General features: G+C 45.7%; 1 protein-coding gene across 6 annotated transcripts in view; it reads left to right on the top strand.

Moving 5' to 3' along the window:
- The window catches only part of CNKSR2 (connector enhancer of kinase suppressor of Ras 2), a 212,742-nt gene that overhangs the window by 117,964 nt on the left and 67,673 nt on the right, over positions 1-27,105 (top strand). For all 6 annotated transcript variants that reach the window (XM_029079730.2, XM_029079728.2, XM_029079732.2 and 3 more), the window contains one exon: positions 13,890-14,023. In XM_029079730.2, the coding sequence (XP_028935563.1) occupies positions 13,890-14,023 (134 nt within the window). The remainder of the gene's footprint in view (positions 1-13,889; positions 14,024-27,105) is intronic.

The following is a 27,105-nucleotide window of genomic DNA, read 5'->3' as shown; positions in this document are numbered from 1 at the left end:
TGGGCAAGTCACCTCACTTTTTTGCCTCAGTTGCCCTATCTGCAAAATGGAGATTAAGACAGTGAGCCCCATGTGGGACATAGACTGTGTCCAACCCAATGTGCTTGAATCCACCCCAGCGCATAGTAACATGCCTGGCACATAGTAAGTACTTAACAAATGCCATTATTATTATTATTAATAATAATGTTCCGACAAATTAAAGGATTCACTTCCACCTCTATGCAGTAGCTGAAATGTAAATACATCTCAAAGGAAAGAACCGTAATCATTTAATATGATTTTTTCAGTTGTATAATGCTTGCCTGCTCTGGGAACATAAACACTGGTTTATTGGCAATTAAGCATTGATGAAACTCAAATAATTTGAAGTGACCCACATGAAGTGTAGAATACAGAGAAATTCAGTGAGATAAAGTGCTGCATATTAGCGTCTGTCCTGGGTAAAATGATGCTATGGCGACGTTAATGGAGTAAATTAGTCACTTAGAATTGAATCTTGGATCGATTCAGAGACTGCATTTATTACATTTATCACTGTGATGATTTTTCACCTAATACACACACAACACACACACACACACACACACACACACACACTATCTCTCTCTGTGCCTTTAGTCTATAAAGAGATTCTCTCTTTTTCCTCTTTCGATCCAAGTCTGGCAAGGAGCCTTAAGGAAACAATGGGGAGATTGGTTCCTCCCTAATGTTGGATTCAGAGACCGAGCGGAAGGCACAAAGTGGTTATCGTCACATAACGAGGACAAGGGGAATGTTCGGTAGATTTTCTCCCATCCTCGACGTTTGCCCATCTGCTGACTGTCAGCATTTGTTGAGAACCTAGAGTGAGATTTTCACCTTCACCTCTTCAGCGATTGGGGAACTCCATTCCTTTCTATTCACACACACACACACACACACACACTTTCTCTGTCTCTCTGTCTCTCTCCCCCACTTCCTATTCATCTGTAGGCATTGAGTAGGAAGTGAACTACCTCTTCAGACTCTTACGAGAATCCTCAAACCATTTTCACAAACCAAGTATTGTTTTTTTAGCCCTTGAAAGACAGTTGGAAGAGGCCTGAGAAAAGCTCAGAGTGGTGTTAGACAGTCCCAAATTTAAGACTCATCTGAGAGCTTGAGGGGCTGTGGGTGTTTTTTTAATTATTATAATGATTATTGTATTTGTTTTGCACCTCTATTGTGTCAAGAACCCTTCTAAGACTGGGGGACAAAACAGTTTTTTTATGGTATTTGTTAAGTGATTATTAAGTGCCAGGCACGGTACTAAGTGCTGGGTAGATACAAGCTGATAAGGTTGGACACAGTCCCACATGAAGCGGGAGTCTTAATCCTCATTTTGCAGATGAGTGGACTGAGTCACAGAGAAGTCAAGTAATTGCCCAAGATCACACAGCTGACACATGGCAGAGCCTGGATTAGAACCCAGGTCCTTCTGACTCCCAGGCCCTTGCTCTATCCACCAGGCCATGCTGATTCTTACATAATCAGATCGGACACAGTCGTTGCCCAACGTGGGGCTCACAGTCTAAGTAGGAGGGAGAATCCAGGATTTCTTTTCTAGTAAACTGAAATTATGTACTTATTCTTATAAAATAAGGTATAAAATCATGGACTTGATCCACCTGGAGAATAGACACCCCAGAGCGATCTAATTAAGCCCCATTTCCTTCAAGATTTCACTAGATATATGTGATAAAAGGAAGTTATGCCCTGTCATTGCTATTATGAATGGAAGCAAGGTGGAATTTTGCTTTTCCTCTAGTGGGTGCACATCTTGAGGTCTGGGTGAGTGACAGAAGGTTAGGGTGAAAGTGTGAGCAAAATGAACAGTGTTGTGTCTTAAAAAGGACCCAGGATGTAATAAAGGCTGGCGTGTGTGTGTTTGTGTGTATAATTATGAGGAGAGTTTAGAGAAAAGGAGGTGGGGGAGAAAGGTTGCAATCTTGGATCTGCATTGGATCAACAAGTCCTCAGGCTTGGAACTACGTTTAAGGAGTTTATAATCTACCATGTGCAGAGCACTGCAGCTAGTTCTTGGGAGAGTACGATAGCATTAACAGACATAATCCCTGCCTTAAAGAAGCTAACAGAGCAAATCTATTTGAGCAAATAGACACAAAAATCATTTCTGGGGAGGAGGAAGACTCAGACTCCTTCATGGATTTCTCCTCTGCCTCCCACACCCTAACTGTGGGGGTCCCTCAAGTTCAATTCTCAGTCCCCTTCTATTCTCCATGTACACCCACTACCTTGGAGAACTCATTCGCCTCCCTGACTTCAACTACCCCCTTGACTCTTCTCTCTCCTCCAACCCACATATTCAATCTATCGCTGAATCCTGGCACTTCAACCCTCACAACATCGCTAAAATCCTGCCTTTCCTTTCCATCCTAACTGCTAACACGTTAAGCCAAGCACTTATCCTATCCCGCCTTGATTACTGTAACGGCCTCCTTGCTGGCCGCCCTGCTTCCTGTCACTCTCCACTCCAGGCTATATTTCACTCTGCCGCACATCATTTTTCTACAAAAACATTCAGTCCATATTTCCCCACTCCTCAAGGACCTCCAGGGGTTGTCCTTGAGAAGCAGCGTGGCTCAGTGGAAAGAGCACGGGCTTTGGAGTCAGAGGGCATGGGTTCGAATCCCAGCTCGGTCACTTGTCAGCTGTGTGACTTCGGGCAAGTCACTTAACTTCTCGGTGCCTCAGTTACCTCATCTGTAAAATGGGGATTAAGACTGTGAGCCCCACGTGGGACAACCTGATTCCCCTGTGTCTACCCCAGCGCTTAGAACAGTGCTCGGCACATAGTAAGCGCTTAACAAATACCAACATTATTATTATTATTACCTCTGCATCAGACGGAAACTCCTTACCATCCTTGCCTGCTCCTAACTCACCTTCCTTACTTTCCTACTACAACCCAGCCTCCACGCTTTGCTACTCGCTGTACCTTCATCTCATCTATTTCGCTACCCGACCTCTTGCTCACGTCCTGTTTCTGGCCTCGAACGCCCTCCCTCTTCATATCCGACAAACAGTTACTCTCCCCTCTTCAAAGCCTTATTGAAAGCACATCTCCTCCAAGAGGTCTTCCCTAACCAAGACCTCATTTTCTTTTCTTTCACTCCCTTCTGCATCGCCCTGACTTGATCCCTTCGTTTAAACCCCCTCCCAGCCAGACAGCACTTTTGTACAGATCCGTAATTTATCTCTACTAATGTCCGTCTCCCGCTGTAGACTGTAAGCTCGTTGTGGGCAGGGAATGTGTCTGTTATATGGTTATGTTGTACTCTACCAAGTGCTTAGTACAGTGCTGTGCACACGGTACCTGTTCAATAAATATGACTGATGGATTGATTGCCTGGGGCCACATAGCAATTGTGTGCAGGCTAAGATTAACTAGTAAAGGTTTAGAGTTTGACTTTTAAAAGACAAGCCCTTGCAAGTTAAACAGTCATAGGGTTCTATTCCATCAGCATTACTCCAACAGACTCACAATCTCTCACTGGCTCTCAGATATATAGTCTCCAGTTCAGTATGCAAAATTACTTAGAAAATGAGTTGTCATCTCCTTGTTCTTCGTCACCTCTAGACTGTAAGCTCATCGTGGGCAGGGAACATGTCTACCGACTCTCTTGTATTGTACTCTCCCAAGCGCTTAGAACAGTGGTCTGTATACGGTAAGCGCTCCATCGATAAGATCGATTTGATTTGTCGGTCGGTGTGGCGGAGCTGGGATTAAAACCCTGATCCGCTGTCTCCCTGGCCCGTGTTTTTTCTACTAGTCTACTCTGTTTCCCATTGTTGGTAATGACATTGTGTTTCCTGGCCTTTGTTCATACAAATTTAGAATGCAGAGGGATCTCATAGCATGATAATAATAATAATGGTATTTGTTAGGTGCTTACTATATGTCAGGCACTACAGTGAGCTTGGACACAGTCCCTGTCCCATAGAGGACTCACAATCTTAATCCCCATTTTATAGATGAGATAACTGAGATACGAAGAAGTGAAGTGACTTGCCTAAGGTCAGAGACCATTCATTTCATTCATTCATTCCCTCAATAGTATTTATTGAGAGCTTATTAAGTGCAGAGCACTATACTAAGCGCTTGAAACAGCAACAGATAGAGACAGTCCCTGCCCAATGACGGGCTCACAGTCTAAACGGGGGAGACAGCAAAGCAAAGCAGAACAAAACAAAAAACAAAAAGACCAGACAAGTGGCAAAGACAGGATTAGAACCCAGGTCCTTTGGAAAACTAAGCCTGTGTTTCACCACCTCCAGAACTTCTTTGATTCCAAATTTTGCACGTGCCGCACCTCCAGAACTACTTATCTCAAGCACTGAGAACCCCGGGAATCTCCTGGAACCAGATAGTCTTGTGAGCTGATCCCAGGGAACGGGCTTCAGAGACGAGACAGAGCCCCCCAAAATGCATCACCTAGTAGTAGTGATAATATTATGAATAACTGTGGTATTTTTTAGGTGCATACTATGTGTCAAGCACTGTACAAGATAATTGGGTTGGACACAGTCCCTGTCCCACAAACGGCTCACAGTCTTAATCCCCTTTTTACAGATAAAATATAATTAGGCCCCATACAGGGCTTACAGTCTAAGAAGGACAAGTATTGAATCCCCACTTTGCAGATGAGGAAACTGAGGCTTAGTTAAGTGACTTTCCCTAGGTCATCTAGCAGGTATATGGCAAAGTTGGGATTAAAACCCAGGACATCTTTTTTTATTTTTTCTTTTCTTTGTTAAGTGCTTACTAAGTACTAAGGGCTGGGGTAGATACAAGTCATTCAGGTTGGACACAGTCCCTGTCTCACATGGGACTCACATTCTTAATCCCCTCCGATCCCCTCATTTAACAGATGAGGTAACTGAGGCACAGAGAATTTAAGTGACTTTTCCATGGTCACACAGCGGACAAATGGCAAAGATGGGATTAGAACTCATATCCCTCTGACTCTTAGGGCTGTGCTCTTTCCATCCAGTACACACCCCCTCACAGATCACCTTCTCACAGCCCCCCACTGGGATCACACTATTCTCCAGGTTGGAGGCAGCCCCCTTAAATCCTGTGCTCAGGAGAGACAAGCGCAGAGTTACTGAACCACATCCATCAACTAAAAGAATCTTTAAATCACCTACTATGTCAGAGGGCTGTACTGAGCTCTTGAGATAGGGCAAAAGTCTTAACAGGCATTTGTTTCTATCTTCAAGTGCTTACTGTGTGCAGAGCGGTGGGAGAGTATACGTGGTGAGGAATTATATATGGAATCTATCCCTTTGGGATTTGGAAGTGTCTCACAATCTAAGGAATATCTAGACTGTAAGCTCATGGTGGGCAGGGAATTTCTACCAGCTCTGTTGTGTTGCACTCCCCCAAGCACGTAGTATAGTGCTTTACACACTGTAAATCCTCACTAAATTCCATTGGTTGATTGATTGAGGGGAGAGGAGAAAGCTAAGGAAAAAGGCTAGGGTTGAAACCCCAAGAAGGAAAATCGCCTCTGCCACCATCTCCTTGTTTTATGTCTTGAGAACTCTAGAGACAAAGGGGTTCTAAATATTCAGAATGAGTCAACAGTAGTGATGGCCTTTAGTTCTGAAGGAAAGTTCATTCGAGGATGAATTTCAGGGGGTGTTTGGGGATTCTTATTCATTAGTTCTTTGGCCTCGACTTCGCTTCTCTCCTTAGTTAATTACGTTTGATTCCAGAAATCAGTAGGGTCTTAATAAAGCTCAGGATTCATTGGTAGGTGGGTATTTCCAATTCCTCAGAGGAGCCCTGAGACCACTGTTTCTTTGGCTCCTGTTTCCTGAAGCCTGACTTGACGCAGAGGCTGGTTCTCTCAAACTCGTCAGGCTAGGTGGCCTTAACCGGGCAGGTGAAAATGCACTCGAGTCCGTGAATCCGCCTTAGTTCCGGACAAGTTGAGAGGTGGTCGTCCCCGGGTCTCCCAAAGGAAACAAGGAGTCGACTAAGCCGATGTTCTCGGTCCGAGTCTGTCTCCCGTCTCCAGTTTCTGAGGATTTTTCTCGAGGGGAAAGGCAGAAATCAGTCCCACACCGATCAGTTAGGCCCGGTTGAAGAACGCCACTTGCCCGGGGGAAATCGCTTCCACTCAAAGTGATTGTCACTGCAGTTTCTGCCTTTGCATATTTCCTCCCCCCGGAAATATACCATCCCCTCTGTGCCTTCACCCTCTGACCCCGCCCCCCAAGCTCACACCCTCCCCTCCACGCTCCCCCAACTCCGGCTCCATCATCCTGATCCCACCTCATGTCACCCTTCCCCATTTTCCACCACCCATCCCCAGCCAGTTCCACGAGCCAGTTCCACACACGCCCGGTAGACATCATTCCTTCTCGGAATATCCGCGCTGGCTAATTGCCCTGGAGTGGGAAAGCAGTGGGAAATGGGAAAGGGAGAGGACGGCAGGGATGGATTTACAAGGTTCCGAGTGGGCAGGCTCACCTCTTCGTTCCTCAACAGGGAAGCTGTAACGTGAGTCATTGCTGCATTGATTGGAAACTGGAGTTTTGAGGGGGCAAGGTGGGGCTGGGGTAGTCCAGGAGGGAAGCACGAAAGGAACTAGGGGTGCAGGGCAGGCTGCAGGAGATCATACTAATAATAATTGTGGTATTTGTTAAGCGCTGACTTTGTGCCAAGCACTGTACTAAGCGCTGGGGTGAATACAAACAAATCAGGTTGGACACCGTCCCTGTCCCATGTGGGGCTCACAGTCTCAATCCCCATTTTATGGATGAGGTAACTTGGGCCCAGAGAAGTGAGGTGACTTGCCCGAGGTCACCAAGCAGACAAGTGGCGGGGCTGGGATTAGAACCCATGGTCTACTGACTTCCAGGGCCACGTTCTATCCACTACGCCCCAAGACACTTGGGAGAAACTAGTTGTGGTGAGTAGGGAACTGGGGGAAAATCCTCTATTGATTTCCTGTCTCTTATATAGCCCCAAGCACTGCTGTGGTTGTGTTGGATCAATCTATCATATTTGTTGAGCACTTACTATACACAGAGCACTGTACTAAGGGCTTGGGAGAGTTGGTAAGCATATCCCCCCTGCCGCAATGAGCTTACAGTCTAGAAGGGGAGATAGACATTAATATGAGTAAATAAATTAGGGATATGTTCAAAAGTGCTGTAGAGCATAGGGAGGGGTGAATAAAAAGTGCAAATCCAAGCTCAGTGGTGATGCTGAAGGGAGTGGGAGAAGAGGAAATGAGGGCTTAGTCCGGGAAGAAGAGATGGGCTTTTAAGAAGGTTTTGAAGGCGGGGAGAGCGATCGTCTGTCTGTCGTCCGTAAGTGAGAGAGCTCTGCTCTGGAAACAGCATGGCCTAGTGGATAGAACGCGGGCCTGGGAGTCAGAAGGACCTGGGTTCTAATGCCAGCTCTACCACTTTTCTGCCGGGTGACCTTGGATAAGTCACTTCACTTCTCTGGGCCTCAGTTCCCTCATCTGTAAAATGGGGATTAAGAGTGTGAGCCCCACGTGGGGCAGGGACTGTGTCCGTCCTGATTTGCTTGTATTATCTAAGAGACCTCGGTTCCGGTCGCGGTTCTGTCTGGTGCTGGTGAACACAGGAGAATACCACACATGTACTTGGCCCCGTGCTGCCCCGCTGCCTACCTACAACATTTTTGCACACCGTTCCTCAGAGGAAACACGACAGGCAGAGGTGAAGCAGTGCAAACAACGCCGTGCAAGCCACTAGCACTAGAATCCACTCCTCCACACGGGTGCTCCATTCAGGTCTCAGGCCCAAGAGCTGTCGTTCCTGACAGAAACTCCATCCTTACCCACAAGACCCCAGCCCTCTTTCAACAAGACCCCCTCCACCCCAAAATAAAAAAACGAATCAGGAAATGGCACCTTGAAATGGGTCCTTCTTGTTCACGATTCAAAGCGGATAGTCGGACAGGATAAAGGAAGGTCTTGGTGAGAGATCAGCGGTATGGTCAAGGGTCAGTTCTTCTCCCTGCAGCTCATGGACAGCTTATCGTGGGGCGAATGTCACGCCAGATAATTCCTCTTTGTTCATTTTCTTCCTTTGCTAATTTAGGTTTCAGGAGAGTTATTATAGATCTGTGTTTTTTCCATTGCCTTTGGGAAGCAGCATACATAGTGGATAGAGCACGGCCCCGAGAGTCAGAAGGTCATGGATTTTAATCCCGGCTCCGCCACTTGTCTCCTGTGTAACCTTGAGCAAGTTCTCTGTGCCTCAGTTACCTCATCTGTAAAATGGGGATTGAGACTGTGAGCCTCAGGTGGGACAGGGACTGTGTCCAACCCGATTTGATTGTGTCTACCCCACCGCTTAGTCCAGTGCCTGGCATGTAGTAAGCACTTAACCATACCATAATTATTATTATTAATGCAGGGAAGGAGCATGGCTCAGTGGCAAGAGCGTGGGCTTGGAGAGAGAGAGGTGGTGGGTTCTAATCCCGGCTCTGCCACTTGTCTGCTCTGTGACCCTGGGCAAGCCACTTAACTTCTCTGTGCCTCAGTTACCTGATCTGTAAAATGGGGATTAAGATTGTGAGCCCCACGTGGGACAACCTGATCACCTTGTATCTGCCCCCAGTGCTTAGAACAGTGCTTTGCACATAGTAAGCGCTTAACAGATACCATTATATTATTATTATTATTATCCTTTTAGTGACTTCTTTTGGTTCTTCATCCGATGAAGGGGCTTTCACAAGAGTTTATAGTTGTGTAATTAATCACCTTTAACTTCAAGGAAAGCTTTTTTCTCCTCTCTCATTTTTTATTGTTATTTTATGGGACTAATTAGCTTTCTCATAAAACCTGAACTGCTACATTGCACTTGATCCCTCCCTTTGCTCCACTGAAAACTCCATTCAAAGGATTCTCATTCTTGAAAGCTGTCATTAGTTTGGAGTCACCTATGGAACAGATGGCACTTTTTTGGTTTCCTGTGGGTGAACAACTGAATCCCATATCCACCACCCTCTTGCTCTGTTGTTAAATAGAGTACGATTATGGCATGGGGGGGCTCTCAAGGCTAAATAAAGATCATCACCCTGAGTGCCCCGTCCTCAGTTATTTAAATGTAGTGATAGTTCTGAGATACTAAGAAATAGATCATTTTTCTTCCAGGGTTAGGGTGAGGTGAGATTGTTGTGAGTTGGCTAGAAGGGCTAGTATATCGGATGTGCCGGTTGTTACCCTGAAACTCCACACCAAGACAAGCTTAGGGGGTAAGAGAGGTGTCCGTCCTTAGACTAAAGAAGCCGGTCTTTAAATCTTTTTGTCCATCTCCCTATTAGAGTGGAAGCTCATTATGGGCAGGAAATTTGTCACTTCTTTATTCTATGCTTCCCAAGCGCCTAGAACAATGTACCACACCAAGTAGATATTCATTCATTACCCATTCTAGTGCTACTTAGTGATTTCTTATCATTTTTTTTGAACTGAACAGAGGATGCCAATAATAAAGACCTTACCTACAGAAGCTGGCAGTGCATTTCATCAGGAAGTCTAGTAACTGCCTTTGGTCTGGGAGAGACCGTGGTCTTGGCTGAATGGAGCAAGGTTCTGGAAATCAGAAAACCCAGATCGTATTCTCAGTTCTGCCACTGGCCTCCTGGTGACCTTGGGCAAGTCTATTTTGAGCCTCGGTTTCTTCATCTATAAAATGGGGATAATCTTTCCTACCATATTCATATGGCATCCTACCCAGTTGGAATGGGTTGAGGGAGAAAAAAACATGGGTGTCAAATGCTCTGGAAACAATAAAATATGTTATTCTTTTTATTACTAAATTTAGGACTCATCTGAATGAATAAGAAGAGTCAGTCTTTAAATGACTTTACATCTTTAAATACTTAAACTTAGGAGCCCAGATTTATATTAGGTCTGTGTCACTCATTCAGCTAGAACAAAGGTTCCTCACCTCAAAAGCCAGGAGGGTCTTGGGGGAAACCCACCATCTCAGGGATAAATAGCTTCCAAACGCCAAACAACAAAAATATCTTTGGTTCCCCGGAGACTAAAGCCGAGAAACTCATTGCCGGTCCCCTGAAGCCAGTTGCCGGCCTTCGAGAAAAGTTTCCCAAAGGAAAGAAAGGAACAAAACTCCAAGTTATTGGGCTCAGAAAGTTTCTTCTTCCTGAGATCCTCCGTACTTCATTGAAATGTATCTCACATACCAGAAACCTCTCTTCCAGCCAAGTGGAGCAGTTAGCCCACTGGAAGTGTGATTTTGGCTATATTTAAGTGACATCATTTTTTTCCATCTCGAAGATCCTGTAATTTAGCATTTACCAGAAACTGACTTCCAAGGAGCATTTTTCTTGCTGGGTGGAGGTTTGGGGGAAGAAGATGGATTAATGATAAGAAAACACATTAGGAGAGGGGGAAATGATCGTCAACCCCAGCAGCCTGATGCTTAGGGAAACAGCTAAGACATTTCATTCCATCTCACACTTTCTACGGGGGGAAAGGGATCAGAGACGCCTGTTGTGTGGTGCGATACGAAGACCACGAGTTCCTGAGTCTTGAAAAATTTGGTGGCCAAAGAGCAACACATCAGTCAGTCAACCCATCAGCTGTATTTACTGAGCATCTAATAATAATAACAGTGGAATTTATTAAGCATTTACTACATGTCAAGCGCTATACTAAGATCTGGAGTGGATACAGCGAATAGGATTAGGCACAGTCCCTGTCCCATGTGGAGCTCACAGTCTCAATCCCAGTTTTACAGATAAGGCACAGAGAAGTGAAGTGACTGGCCCAAGACCACACAGCAGACGTGGTGGAGCCGGGATTAGAACCCATGATCTTCCAACTCCCAGGCCCGTGCTCTATCCACTATGTCACGCTGCTTCTCTCATGGAGGTGGAATGCTCTACTGAGTGCTTGGGAGTGGATTACCTGATCCCTGCCTCCAAGGAGTTTACTATCTAGGAGGGGAGGCAATCAATTTGCAGTTAGGAAGGAGGCCGCAATGGGTATGTAATTGGATAAGTAAGAACTAGGATGGATGTAAGTGTATGTGGTCACTAGCGAGCTAAACTAGGAGTTGCTTCATTCCCTCATTCAATTGTATTTATCGAGCGCTTACTGTGTGCCAAGCATTCTATTAAGCACTTGGGAGAGTACAATATAACGATAGGCAGACACATTCCCTGCCCACAACGAGCTCACCATCTAGAGCGCAAGGCCGTAATCCAAATCAGTTTTCTCCAGGTAGTGGCATTCTGAGAGACTGTTGACCCCCTCTAAACAATACACGTAAGTGAAATCTTGACCCTTCCACACAGCACCATTTGTGACTTCTCCCCTCCTTTGCGAGTGGACCGTGAAATAGGAGAGAATAAAACTGAGGATAAACTCCCGCAACCCGTCTGATTCACGAATAAGTCCCACGTATCTCTTGGATTGCCCATCTCGATGTTTTGTTTCTGGAGAGGAATGTTACTGTGGTTTGGCCTCATTGCAGCTTATCTCTGTGGGTGTGTGGTGTCTCCCTCCCACCCCTCACCCGAATTGTACTTTCCAAGCACTTAGTACAGTGCTCTGCACGCAGTAAGTGCTCGATAAATATGATTGAATGGATGAATGAACTGGTCTGAAGCAATGGAACTTCAATCTTCTACTTTGGTGGGTAAAAATGAAGAGGAGGTATTTCACTTTTGCTAAAACAAGAATAACGAAATGAAGAAGTTCATTCCTCTGGTAGCCAAAGCCCTGCATCTTAATTGCAATTTCTGAAAGTTCCTTAATTTTACTGCAGAAAAGTTGGTTGTCGTAGCTAGAGATTTTCAGGTAGAGAGCAGAATGGATCAATTAATCCATCAATTGTATTTATTGAGCACTTACCGTGTGCAGAACACTGTACTAAGTGCCTGGAGGAGTACAACAGAGTTGGTCGACACTTTCCCTTCATATTAATATTGATAAATAAATTAAGGATATGTACATAAGTGATGTGGGACTGAGGGAGGGGTGAATAAAGGGTGCCAATCCAAGTTCATGAATTTGCAAGTGCAATGGATAATATATAATTGTTCTCTTGCCTGAGTATAATTCTATAGATCTCTTTAGATCTCTATCTTTTAGAGATCATGTATTTTGCTTCTTTGGGATAATCCTCACGTTCCCAGTACGTCTTCCTCACCACGGGGCTCAATCAGTATTGTTGATATTTGGCATACGTTTGCCCCAAGAGGGCATTTTTTTGGCTATTTAATATGATTATATTATATTTATAATTATATTATTATATATCATATTATTAATACCCTCACACCTCATCTGGACTCGAGCACAGCCTTAATAACAGCCCATCTACAGATGTCTCTCTTTCACCAGAGGCCAAGTTTCAAATAATGAACCAAGCCCGTGAGGGTTGGGGTAACAAAAATGACAAACTGAAATAATCCGGGCTCACCGGTGCCCTGGTGTCTCAGTACTTCAAGCGAGAAGACCGTCACAAGAACTTGCCAATTCACCCCTCGGTTCAATCCTGAAACGCGGGAAGGGATAGACCTTCTTAAAGGGGCATCCGCTCACTCACTCTCCCGAAGTGTGATAAACGTATGCATTTTGGGCAGGTGAGGGGGTGATTTTCGGATTGATGGCCGGAGCTTCCCAGCAGAGACCAAACCCACCTCACTTCTCCGCAGTGATTCTGTCTTTATTGAGCGGTCACTGTGTACGGAGCACTGTACCAAGCGCTTGGGAGGGTACAGTACAGTGGAGATGGTAGACACATTCCCTGCCCATAAGGAGTTTACAGTCCAGAGGGGGAGACAGACATTAATGTAAATAAATCAATTCTGGATATATAAGTAAATGCTTTGAGGGTGGAGTGGATTCCAAGTGCCCAAAAGGTGCAAGGCAGGTTTTGCCGAATTCCTCCTCCACCCATTTACCCCCTGGTCCATATCAGTCGCACAATCTGATGATTTAGCATAGCAAAGATATTCTTCTATTTTAGGACCGGGGCTCGTTTCCATTGGCAACCCACAATATGAACTCTCCCCCCTGATTCATCCAAGTGTGGGTGAACCTGAAGCGCTTTCAATCTTTCTCCTCGAATTTTTTTCGGTCTTAGGGCTAAAAGGGCATTGTGGCATTGCTGGGAAGGGGGGTGGTGGTGGGGGTCTGAAAAAGCAGGATTCCTTTGAAATCCACTGCTAGAGCTGAATAATGATGAATTTTTAATCCACTCCTCAGCGGGTGGCCAAACCTGGCTAGGAAGGAGGCTCTGGGGAAGAAATCTCTTTTTTGTATGGTAAATAATAATAATAATAATTGTGGTATTTGTTAAGCACGTACTACGTGCCAGGCACTGTTCTAAGCGCTGGGGTGGATACAAGCAAATCAGACCGGACACAGTCCCTGTCCCACAAGGGGCTCACAGTCTTAATCCCCATTTTACGGATGAGGTAACCGAGGCACAGAGAAGTGAAGTGACTAGCCCAAGGTCACACAGCAGACAATTGGCCGATCCGGGATTAGAACCTATCCTGGAGAATTCTGTGTCTCTGGGGTGGTCGGGTCCGGGGAGGGGGTGGGGGAGAAGGGGCCACCCATCTCCCAAGATAACGTGGCTCTCTTCGCAGCTTGTTGCAAAGCAGAAACGTCCGCGTTTCTCTTTTTCTAACCCGAAGTATATGCCGGACGGGTACGTTGTTGATGATGCAGTTGAAAACGGGAGTCGACACGATGAAAACGATAATCCTGTGTTGTTGTTGTTGTGTGCGTGCGTGTGTACGTGTGTGTGTGTGTGTTTGTGTGTGTGTGTGTGTGTGTGTGGTTTCGTCTGTGTGTGTTTTCCTTTCGAACCAGCCTCTTATAACTAGAAGCCCCACCAGCAGTTTCGCGACTCTTCCCAGTTCCATCAGCACACCGACCAAGAGAGATAGTTCCGCCCTACCGGATCTCTACATTCCTCCACCTCCAGTTGAGCCTTACACTCCCAGGTATAAGGCTAACGATGGCGTTTCCTCCCGCAGCCCGACTCGAAGGTTTGAGGGTCCGCGACACGATGCGGTCAGTCCCGGAGCTCGGTTAATAACGATGACGATAATGATCGGGGTGCTCGTTAAGCGCTTCCTATGTGCCAGGCACTGTACTGAGCGCTGGGGTGGGTACCAGACGATCGGGTCCCGCGGAGGGCTCGCGGTCTAAGCAGGAGGGAAGACGGGGGATGGAATCGCCATCAGGCAGATGAGGGAACCGAGGCCCGGGGAAGTGACTGGCCTAAGGTCACGCGGCAGGTAAGTGGCGGAGCGGGGATTAGAACCCAGGTCCTCCGACTCCCAGGCCCAGGCAACTTTCCATTAGCCGCTTCTCACTTTCCAGTAGCTGCTTTTCTCAGGAGATGCCCAAATTAAGGAGGCATTGCTAGTAGTATCAGACGGGAACCTTCGAACGGTATAGAGTCTGTGTATTCGGATCTTCCCTTAGGGAAGCGCGATGGGGATGACGTGCGCAAAGTTAAGTGACTTGCCCAAGGCCCTACCGCAGGTAAGTGGCGGAACCGGGATCAGAAGCCAGGTCTTCTGACTCCCAGGACTGTGCTCTTCCAGTGCTTAGAACAGTGCTTGGCACGTAGTAAGCGCTTAACCAATACCATCATCCTTATTTCCACCCCTCCAAGTGCTCGTTATGGGCGGGGTGTAAGTGCTAATTCTGTGGTACTGTCGTCTCCCGAGCGCTCGGTATGGTGCTCCACACAGAGTAAGCGCTCAATAAATGCCACTTACTGATTGATTGATCGATTGGTTAAAGGGGTCACTCACTGTTGGCTCAGAAAACTGGAACCAGAAGGCGCCCCTCAAAGATCACTCTTCCGGGCCGGGGGGTGACGGATGGTCGGGAGAAACTCTGTTGAGGGCAGAGGCCCGAGATCATCAGTTATCGCTTCCGGAGGGAATCTCCTCGTTGGTCCGCACTGCCCACCGCGGCTAGGACGCGTTCGGGGGATCTGGGATCCAGGCGTCCGGTAGCGGGAGTCTGCCTGGACACGGTGGGCCACGGTGTCAAGAGAAACGGGCCCCCGCCCGGCTTCGCCCCGGCCTTGGACAAGGTGAGTGCCGGTTTTCCTTAGTGGGCACCCTTTAGAATGGCAGCTCATTCATTCATTCGTTCGTATTTATTGAGTGCTTACAGCGTGCAGACCGCTGTGCTGAGTCTTGGGGGAGGACAGTAGATAGACACGTTCGCTGCCCACCACAAGCTCGCAGGCTAGAGGGGGAGACAGACGTTAATATAAATGAATAAATGACCGATCTGGACATAAGTAAAGCGGGGCTAGGAAGGGGGTGAATGAAGGGAGCAAGTCAGGGTGATGCAGAAGGGAGTGGGATAAGAGGAAAAGGGGGCTTAGTCAGGGAAGACCTCTTGGAGGAGATGGGCCTTCAATAAGGCTTTGACGGGGGGGAGAGGCATTATCTGTCAGATCTGAGGAGGGAGGGCGTTCCCGGCCAGATGGCGTGGGCAGGGAATGCATCTGTTATATTGTACTCTCCCAAGTGCTTAATACAGTACTCTGCACAGAGTAAGCACTCGATAAATATGATTGAATGAACAATGAATGAATGAATAGGGACTCTGTAGAAACCACCCCCTCCCCCCATGCGAGAGAAGAGCTGGGAGTCGAGGCGATGGCCTACGGAAGGCGTAATAACTGTGAAACCCGTTGAGCACTTACTGTGAGTCAAGTACTATACTAAACGCTGGGTTCTATATAAAATAATCAGGTCCCACATGGAGCTCATAGTCTAAGTAGGAGGGAGGAAAGGTATCGAATCCTCATTTTCCAGGTGAGGGAGCTGAGGCATGGAGAAGTGAAGTGATTTGGCCGAAGCCACACGGCAGGCAAGGGCCAGAGCAGGGATTAGAACCCAGGTCCTCTGACTCCCGAGGCTGAGCATTTTCTACTAGGCCACGCTGCTTCTCTAAGGAGGGGCCAAAATTACGGTCTGGAACTATTAGTGTCAGGCGGGTGCATTCAAATGGTACAGTGTCTGTGACGGAATCTTCCCCTGCACAATTGCATTCATGGTTTCCGTAGGGGGACTGCCGAAGAAAGAGTTCATGAGGAGTTTGCAGTCTCTTTAAAATACATTCCCACATCGGGGGAGACTTTGCATCCATTTCATTTTTCAAAAAACGGTATTTGTTTAGTGCTTACTATGTGCCAGGCGCTACACTAAGCACTGTGGGTAGATACAAGATCATCAGGTTGGACGCAGTCCCTGTCCCACATGGGGCTTCCTGTATTAATCCCCATTTTACAGATGAGGTTACTGAGGCCCAGAGAAGTTACGCGACTTGCCCGAGACCACACAGCATACAGGTGGCGGAGCCGGGACTAGGACCCAGGTTCATCTCCAACCTCCTGCTTGAGCTATTTCAGCCTGGAGGAAGGCGAACTTTCTGTTGGGTCACTTTCTGTTCTAATGGCACTCGGCCGTTAGGGCTAAAAAGTGGGGAAAAAATGAATGTCGGTAATGTACAATCCAGCAGTGGGGATCTCCGATAGCATTTGTGAAACATATGAAAGCATTTTCTAAATGTGTTGGGCGGCAACTCAAAAATCCAGTCACCCGCTCATTTAGAGTGTCATCGTAGCATAATTTCTGCCTGTGGATTGCAACATCTTGAAGTAAATTAGGTCTCTGTCTGCTTTCATCTCCTTGAAGAGGGCACTAATTGTCATTAAACTCAATTCTCCCATATTTTAAAGAGCACAAAAGCCCAGACCTTCACGGTTGTCGACCAGATCATCGAGGTGATGTTTGTTTGTGTAATAATGTAATTTTGCTTGCGTAGTCTACAGCATTCAATCTAGAGAGTCTTTGAAGGAGAAGAGAATCGGGCTGCCCATGGCCTTGAAGGTGCTTGGCTTGGATACTTCCTTTCACCCAACTCATCCCTGAAATACAGTTCCATCGATCGTATTTATCGAGCGCTTACTGTGTGCAGAGCACTGTGCTAAGAACTTGGGAGACTACAGTATAACAGAGTTGGTAGGCATGTTTCCTGTCCACAGTGAGCTTACGGTCTAGAATTTACAGTCTCGTTTGTCAGCGTAAGGCGGTTAAGGTTTTAATGATGGTATTTATTAAGCGCTTACTATGCGTCAAGCACTGTTTTAAGCATTCATTCATTCAATCGTATTTATTGAGCGCTTACTATGTGCGGAGCACTGTACTAAGCGTTTGGAATGTACAATTCGGCAACAGATAGAGACGATCCCTGCCCAGTAACGGGCTCACAGTGAGCTTGATATGAGGTAATCAGGTTGGACACAGTCCCTGTCCCATATGTGGCTCAAAGTCTTAATCCCCATTTTCCAGATGAGGTGACCGAGGCCCAGAGAAGTCAAGTGACTTTCCCAAGGTCACACAGCAGGCAAGTGGTGAAGCTGGGATTAGAACCCAGATCCCTCTGGCTCCAAGGCCCGTGCTCTATCCATCAAACCATTCTGCTAATAAGGTTTGGAGCATTTCAGATCATTTGTTTTGTTTGCCATCAAGAAAACACTGGCAAAGCGGCCTTTATTTCGAAAAAATCATCCTGTTTCACTCTGGCATTTCTTGAAGGATTCTTTTCAGTTGCCAAGTGTATATTCTCATGATGGCAAGGAATTGTGCAAAATTAACTGCACAAAGAGCATCAGATGATGTGGCCTACTTTGCTTTGGAGAATAGCAAGAGTGGATCTACTCTAACGAGGTAGCTTATTTTTTAATTCTAGTTGTTGGTTTTTGTTTTTTTTAATGGCACTTATTAAGCACTTACTATGTTCCAGGCAATGTACTAAGCACTGGCGTAGATTCAAGGTAATCAGTTCGGACACGGTCCCTGTCCCACGTGGGACTCATGACCTCAGTCCCCATTTAACGATGAGCTACCTGAGGCACAGAGAAGGGAAGCGACTTGCCCAAGGTCACAAAGCAGGAGAGTGAGGGAGCCAGGATTATAACCCAGATCTAGCTGGGATTAGAACCCAACACCTCCCAAGCCCGGGCTCTTTCCACTAAGCCCCGCTGCTTCGCAGATACGATCCCTGCCCTCCTAGGAGTTTACTGTCTAGCAGGGGAGAATAATCCTTAAACAAGCAGTGTGGGCCTAGTGGAAAGAGGATGGGACTTGAGTTATAACCCCGATTCCATCACTTGTCAACTGTGTGACCTTGGTTAAGTCACTTCACTTCTCTGTGCCTTTAGCTACCTCAACTGTAACATGGACTGTGTTCCACCTAATTAGCTTGTATCTAGACTGTAAGGTCATTATGGGCACTGAACTTGTCTGCTAATTCTGTTTTATTGTACTCTCCCAAGTGTTTAGTACAATGCTCTGTTCATAGTAAGTGCTCAGTAAATACCACTAATTGATTGATTATCTACCCCAGCGCTTAATACAGGGCTTGGCACATAATAAATACTTAATAATTACCATGAAAGCAACAACAGGGAAAAAAAACACCAATTACCTATTTAGAGCATATTTACGCTTTCTATCCTAGAGGGCCTGTTATATTGTAAGCAATTTAAAAATACCCTACAAAATCAGTGAAATAAAATAAGGAGATAGGGTAAATTCATGAGTTTGGGAATAAAAGAGTGTAATCTCTTCTTATATGGATGCGGCTCAGAAAGGGGCAAAATAGGGCGTTCAAATGACAGAGTAGTGACCTCCTTAGGCTTAGAGCCCAAAGTGTGTTTGGTTTTCATGTCAAATAGGGAAGCAGCGTGGTCTAGTGGAAAAACACCAGCCTGGGAGTCAGAAGACCTGGGTTCTAATCCCGGCTCCTCCCCTTGCCTGCTGCATGACCTTGGGAACTTCTCTGTGTTGTCTCTTCTGCACAATGAGAGCTCAGCTCTCCTCTCTCCTACTTAGGTTGTGAGCCCCAGGAGGGCTCTGATTATCTCGTTTATACCCAGCGCTTAGTACAGCACTTGGCATGTAGCAGGTGCTTAAAATTTAGCATAATTAAATAACTTCAGTCCATCGGTAAACCTCATGAGGAACAGCCACTGTATGTGACTTGAAAACGTTATTTCTTGGGACACTTTAAGGACTTAATAAATGCCATTTTCATTACTATTGTTTAATGAGGACATTCCCTGGGCAAAACACAGTACTACAGTTTGGAAAAGTGTGGTATTCATTCAATTCATTCATTCAATCGTATTTATTGAGCACTTATTGTGTGCAGCGCACTGTACTAAGTGCTTAGTCAAGCGCTTAGTAGATTTAGGAGACATGATCGCTGCTCTCAGGGGGCTTATAATTTAATGGGGAAAAGTTGACCTTGAAATAAATAAACTTAAAGACCCTCTAGACTGCTAGCTAGGTGTGGGCAGAGAACATATCTACCAACTCCATTAGATTGTACTCTCCCAAGTGCTGTATTGGTACTCTGCACACAGTCAGTGCTCCATAAATACCATTGCTTGATTAATTTACAGGGGAACAAGAAGGAGCAGTGTCTGTAGGTTAGGGCTTGGACGGTCAGATCGGTAAGTAGATGTGGACAGAAGTATTATTTTGGTTGTGAGTTCACAAGCGCACAGTCGGTAGAGAAGTGCTAAAGTGGTTAGCTCACTGTGGGCAGGGAATGGGTCTTTTTCTTATGTTGTACTCTCCCAAGCGCTTAGTACAGCGCTTTGCACAAAGTAAGCACACAGTAAATAGGACCGAATGAATGAAAGTGGTGGTTATGGGGCTCTAACTGTTATAAGCAGTAAGGATGTTGAACCCATTCTGTTGACTGGAAAATTAATGGAGCTGGAAGTGAGTGTTGAATTAGGAAGAAAATGAGCGGTGGTCTGAGTTTTCATCGAAAATACAGGAGAAATGAAACGAAGGGGAGAACGTTTCTCTGGGAATATTTCTTGAAGTATCAAGATGATTTGGATGACTCTTTAGGTCTTGCCTATAGACAGTCTTAAATGCTCTTTTGTCTGAGAGGTGCCGTCACCTCACTGATTATAAAAATGGAACCATAATAATAATTGTGGTATTTGTTAAGCGCTTATTATGTGCCAGGCACTGTACTAAGCCCTGGAGTAGATACAAGCAAATCAGTTTGGACGCAGTCCCTGTCCCACGTGGGGCTCACAGTCTCAATCCCCGTTTTATAGATGAGGTGACTGAGGCCCAGAGAAGTGAAGTGACTCACCCGAGGTCACACAGCAGACAAGTGGAGGAATAGGGATTAAAACCTAGGTCCTTCTGATTCCCAGGCTTGGGCTCTAGCCACTAGACCATGCTGCTTATAATAATAATAATATTGGTATTTGTTAAGCGCTTACTATGTGCAGAGCACTGTTCTAAGCGCTGGGGTAAACACAGGGGAATCAGGTTGTCCCACGTGGGGCTCACAGTCTTAATCCCCATTTTACAGATGAGGGAACTGAGGCACAGAGAAGTGAAGTGACTTGCCCACAGTCACACAGCTGACAAGTGGCAGAGCTGGGATTTGAACTCATGAGCCCTGACTCCAAAGCCCGTGCTCTTTCCACTGCGCCACGCTGCTTCTCTAGGGGAATACTTAATCTTCAATAGTCCTCCCAGTGACTCTCTCAGTAATGTCAGTCAGTCAATGAATTGTTTTTATCAGGTGCTTACGATGTGCAGAGCACTGTTCTAAGCACTTGGGAGAGAACAGTTCTTGGCACATAGTAAGCACATAATAAAAACGATAATTATTATTACAACAGAATTAGCAGAAATGTTCCCTTCCCATAAGGGAACGGACGCATCTACGGGAGCAGTCAGGCATTAAAACGAATTACGGTTATTTGGTGAATAAAGGGTTCAAATCCAATAACAGGTTTCAGATAATGTTAAATCGTAGCGGTCATTATTTATTCCTATCCTGGACAGCAGGAGCAATATGTCATTGTAGAGTTTGGAAGGAGATCGTGGGGTTCAGAATCCAAATTATGTTGAGGTGTAAGACCCCGCCATGTCCCAAGACACATATTACTGAGAAAACATCCGTAATTAGGGCCCGGTGGACTCTGCCACATGTGACTCCTGACGTCCTATGACTTTGACTCAGAAGGGAGCAATTGATCCATCGTATTTATTGAGAGCTTACTTTGTATAGAGCACTGTACTAAGCTCCTGAGAGCGTACAGTGTAGCAGAGTTGGTAAACACATTCCCTGCTCACACGAGTTTACTCTTCTGAAGGGGAGATAGACATTAATATACTCAAATAAATTGCAGATATGTATTTAAGTGCTGTGAGGCTGGGAGTGGGGATGGGGGGATGAATAAAGGGAGGATGTCAGGGTGACACAGAAGGGAGTAGAAAAAGAGGAAAAAAGGGCTTAGGAAGGTCTCTTGGAGGAGATGGGCCTTCAATAAGGCTTTTGAAGTGGGGGAGAGTCTTTGTCTGTCTGATATGAGGAAGGAGGGCGTTCCAGACCAGAGGTGGGACTTGGGCGAGATGTCGGCGGAGACATAGACGAGATGGCGGCTCGGTGAGAAAGTGGGCATTGGAGGAGCGAAATCTGCAGCCTGGGTTGTAGCAAGGTGAGGTAGGAGGGGACAAGTTGATGGAGTACCAGTGGTGAGGAGATTCGGTTTGATGTGGAGATGGAAGGGTCTGAGCGCAAGGGTTTCGCAGAAGGGAGTGGGAGAAGAGGAAGCAAAGGTTTAGGAGACAAACCTCTGTTGTTCTCTCTGGGTTTCTTTAAAGGAAACCATTCGTAATACAGATAATTATGGTATTTGTTAAGCGCTTACAATGTGCCGAGCACTGTTTTAAGCGCTGGGGTAGATGCAACGTAATCAGGTTGTCCCGTGGGGGGGTCTCACAGTTTTAATCCCCATTTTACAGATGAGGTAATTGAGGCACAGAGAAATTAAAGGGCTTGCCCAAATTCACATAGCAGACAAGTGGTGGAGCTGGGATCAGAACCCTGGTCCTCTGACCCCCAAGTCCAGGCTCTTTCCACTTTATCACTCTGCTTTCCTAAGAATTATGGTATTTGGTAAGCACTTACTAGGTGCCAAGCACTGTTCTAAGCATTGGGGTAGATGCAAGGTAATCAAATTGTCCCACGTGAGGCTGTCTCAATTCCCATTTTACAGATGAGGTAAAGGAGGCACAGAGAAGTTAAGTGGCTTACCCAAGGTCACACAGCAGGCAAGTGGTGGAGCCGGGATTAGAACCCACATCTTCAGACTTCCAAGCCCCTGCTCTCTCCATTAAGCCACGCTCTTCATGTCGACCTTCCACCATATTACCGAAACTGTCCGGATGCCCCACACAGGGGAAGGTGGAAGGCCCACTCATTCATTTCTTCATTTAGTCAATCGTATTTATTGAGTGCTTACTGTGTGCAGAGCACTGTACTAAACATTTGGGAGAGGACAGTATAACAGACACAGTCCCTGTCCTCAGCGAGGGATCGTGGCCCTCCTGCAGGGGCTTGTTGACCACGTGGGCCGTTGGAGGGAGGTAGAAGAAGGACGACCACTCCTCTACCTCTGCCAAGAGGTCCAGATCCGTGCTCTGGTCCGGACGGACCTTTCCTGACGCTGTGCTCCAGATTTGGGGTTTTGAAACCACCCTGCCCAGTTTCAGAGATAATAATAATAATAATAATAATGGTATTTTTTCAGCGCTTACTATGTGCCAAGCACTGTTCTAACCACCAGGCTAGTTAGAAGGTAATCAGGTTGGACACGGTCCCTTTCCCACGTGGGGCTCACAGTCTTAATCCCCATTTTCCAGATGAGGTAACTGAGGCACAGAGGAGTGACTCGCCCAAGATCGCACAGCAGACAAGTGGCGGAGCTGGAATTAGAACCCACATCCTCCGACTCCCGGGCCCATGCAGGGAGCCTAATGGGGGGACGGAGGGGGTCTCTCTCGGGGATGTCTCTCTGCTCCTGCTGCTGTGTGCTTGGGAGAGCGTCCGAGCGTGCGGTGGAGCGAGGGCGTGCGAGGGATCCTGGTGAGTGTGTGCATGGGTACGGGTGTCCCTGGAAGAATACATGCACGTCTGAATGTATACCTGAGCGATTTTGAGTATTCCTGCCTAAGCGAAGGGATGTAGAATGTGTGCGAGAGAATGTTGAGGGGAGGGAGAGAGTGAGAGAGTGTCTCTGTCTCTTTCCTTCTACTTTATTTTTTCTACCCCCCACCCAACCTTGAAATAACCCCAGTGGGCCCACTAACGCTATAATAATCATAATAATAATTATAGTACTTCTTAAGCACCTCCTATGTGCCAAGCACTGCTCTAAGCCTGGGGTCGATACAAGTTAATCAGGTTGGACACGGTCCATGTCCCACGTGGGGCTCACAGTCTTCATCCCCATTTTACAGAGGAGGTAACTGAGGCACGGCAAAGCGAAGTGAAGCGGCTTGCCCAAGGTCACTCCGGCACACACGGGGCAGAGCCGGGATTAGAGCCCTTTCCCTTCTGATTCCCAGACCTGTGCTCTACCCACTAAGCCACGCATTATGTCCACAAGAAAATAATACTGAAAATTCCCTTCGCTAATTTAATATGCTTTTGGTATGTTGGCAAATAACATCCCGAGTTGCTAATAGCTTTATCCCAAAATGCCATTGTTTAAAGTGTGGCCGGATGAAAATGTAGACCCAGCTGCCAGAATAATAATAATAATGATAATGGTATTTGTTAAGCACTAACTTTGGGCCAAACGCTGTTGTCAGCGCTGCGGTAGATACAAAGTAATCAGGTTGTCCCACTTGAGACTCACAGTCTTAATTCCCATTTTACAGATGAGGTAGCTGAGGCACAGAGAAGTCAAATAAGGTGAATGGGCTTGTTGAAGAACTGTCATTTCTACACAAGTATCACTTAATAAAATGGAATGAGCCCATTTTGGCTCAGTTTCTTTAATCAATCAGTCAGTGGTGTTTATTGAGACTTTCTTGGTGCAGAGCACTACGCTAAGCACATGGGAGAGTACAGTATAAAAGAATTAGCAGACATGCTCCCTGCCCATACAGTGAAGTCTACAGTTTTCAGTCTAGAATGGGATACAGGCATTAATATGAATAAATAGTTTATAATAAAGACGTGTACATAAGTGCTGTGGGTTTGGGGGTGGGGCGAATATCCGTTGTCCAAGGGTCACAGATCCAAGGGCAAAGACAAGGCAGAAGGAAGAGCAAGCGCTTAGTGCAGTGCTTGGCACCTAGTTAGGCGTTTAACAAATGCCATAATTATTATTATTAAATGAGGGCTTAATCAGGGAAGGCCTCTTGGAGATGTGACCTTATAAATGATACTATTTAGAAATGATACTATTCTGCCTAATAGTATTAACCTTAATTCTTCATCCTTTATATAAATAAATAAATTATGGTTATGGACATAAATGCTGTGGGGCTGAGGGAAGGGGTGAATAAAGGGAGCAAGTCCAAACTTTCAGACCGTTAATCGTATTTATTAAGCGCTTACTGTGACCTTAAAAATGATGCTATTTAGAAATGATATTATTCTACCTAGCGATGTTAACCTTAATTCTTAAGGCAGCTTGCTCCAGACAGTTTGTCAAATGACAACGGCATATAAGTGGGGCTTAGCCAAAGGAGGTTATTTTGCAGTTCAGGAAACTTAAGAATAAAAACGTATATCCTGATGAGCTTGAGCTGCCCGGCATCTTTTTTTATGGTATCTGTTAAGCACTTACTATGCATCAAGCACTGTTCTAAGCGCTGGGATTGATACAGATTCATCGGGACAGAGTTCCTGTCCCAAATAGCTCTCCCTGTATTTTTCAAGTCAACCAAACGTTTGTGGATTCGAGTTAAATTTGCCAAGTCTATCCCGAACTATAGCACGGCATAGTTTGAGGGGCGACTACCTTTTAAACTATTTCGCGTATTTTCTTTCCCATAGTATGGATATAATATGACACATAATACAACAGTCATTGCTTCCTAGCTCTACCAGCCCAGTTAAAAGTGTGAGCTGCTTATACAACAAAGAGCAGACACGCACAGCTATTTGATGACAGAGGACCTTCTTCAGAGTAAATTATGCTCTGAAGGACCTTGTCAGCTTTTTTAGACAATCATGTTACCACCTTGTGTTCCAAAATGACATTCTTCTCATTAGTGCCCCCGCAACCCAAAATAGTCCAAATTCATAAGGACCAAATGAATTGCTGGGAAAAGCTTAGGAACTAGAAGATCCGGGCTCATTTTTTTCCCCACACATGTTGTACTTGGAGATATGCCTTTCTCTAGAGAAGTTCGCTTTAACATTTGGCTGATAAATTTAGCCTTTTAAAGATCAGTCAGTGAATCAATCGATGGGATTTATTGAGTCCCTAATGAATGCAGAGCGCTGAACTAAGCTTTTGGAGAAGTACAGTACAACAGAGTGGTAGACACCTTACCTGCCCGCAGGTGAGCTTACAGTCTAGAGATAGAGACAGTATTATAAATAAGTCACTTCTGGGTATGGACGTAAGTGCCGTGGCAATGAGAGTGGTGTGTAAGCTCCTTGTAGGGATGGAATATTTTTCGGTTCATTGTTTTATCATACTCTCCCAAGTGCTTAGTACAATGCTCTGCACATAGTAAACGCTCAAGCGATTGAATGAATGAAAATGCTTAAAGAATATAGATCCAATTGCGGAGATGACCCAGATGGCTGAATTTCATCAGTAGTGAAAAATAATCTTTTGTAGAAATGTCCTCGTATTGCTCGACTTTAATTTCTCCCATGAAAATAGAGTTTAAAGTTAAAGAGTGCCAAAAAAAGTCTCGTTTCCCCCCGGGAATAATGTGAAGGGCCTTGATGTGCTCCCGAGGTCCAAAGAAGTGACCCGAACCATTCAAATATATTACAATAACATGACAAAAACGACAGTGGCTATCGCAGCCGGGTCGGATGAGTATGTATTTCAGTGAAGAAAGATCATGGATGAGTTATTTTATGAAAATGCGTTATTTTATGAAACTTTATTTTCAAAGTTTCAAAGTTGTGTCTCTCACGGCTTCAGCTAAAAAGCCCTCGAGATCTACCATTATTATCTAAATAGACCTGCCATTATCTCATGCTAAATAGACCTGCCATTATCTCATGTTAAACGGAACTGTCAGTATCTCGTGCTAAATTGAAATGGGTTTTGATCGCTCTCCCGGGTCAGTCAGATAAACTCTGCAGCATTGTCTCAGCGAGAGGTATTAATGTCTGCATTAAATTTTAATAAGGAGGAGAGAGTGCTAATGGAGGGCACAGTTGGGTATAACAACAACCAGAGAACCACTGTGCTCTGATTTTTACAGATGCAACCCAAGCATTTTAACCTCTTGGCTTATCGGAAATTCCCATGCCTAAAGCCCCACTGAAGTTTGTAGGAAGTTTTTTGGGGGGGTTTTAATGGTATTTGTTAAGCATTTACTATGTTCCAGCCACTTTGCTAAGCGCTGGCATAGATACAAGCTAATCATGTTGGATCCAGTCCTTGTCCCACGAACGGCTCTGAGTCTTAATCTCCATTTTACATATGAGGGAACTGAGGCCCAGAGCAGTGAAGTAATTTGTCCAAGGTCGCACAGCAGACAAGTGGCAGAGCCGGGATTAGAACCCACGTCCTTCTGAAGAACAGTGCTTGGCACATAGTAAGCGCTTAACAAATACCATCATTATTATTCCCAGTGCCGTGCTCTATCCACTAGGCCAGGCTGCTTTTCAAGTGTTTCGTTCATCTTTTATCCTCAACTGTAACGATTTTTAACGCAAGTCTAGTTGAGTACTTAGGGAACTTTGAGTAGAAAGAGCTGTTGAATGGCTTTTTTGACCTTAAAGCCAAAAATTGCAGCTATAGGAGTCGGGCTGAAATAAGGACGGTTCTATGGGTTTCATAACTGTGAAGCAGGTGCTGGATTTCTGCAGACGTCTAGCTAGTCTGTCATGGAATATTTGCCCTCAAACTGCCTCTGGGATGTTTGTCCAAGGAAGGTTTCTGCTCATGAAGAGACAGAAATATCCGCAGAACCGAGGTGAAATACTCTTGCAGAGAAAGATAGAGCAATTTGCA

The sequence above is a fragment of the Ornithorhynchus anatinus genome, chromosome 15, assembly GCF_004115215.2.
Source record: "Ornithorhynchus anatinus isolate Pmale09 chromosome 15, mOrnAna1.pri.v4, whole genome shotgun sequence".
Classification (NCBI taxonomy): domain Eukaryota; kingdom Metazoa; phylum Chordata; class Mammalia; order Monotremata; family Ornithorhynchidae; genus Ornithorhynchus; species Ornithorhynchus anatinus.
Note: the sequence above shows the minus strand (reverse complement) of the source record. Positions and strands in the feature narration are given on the sequence as shown.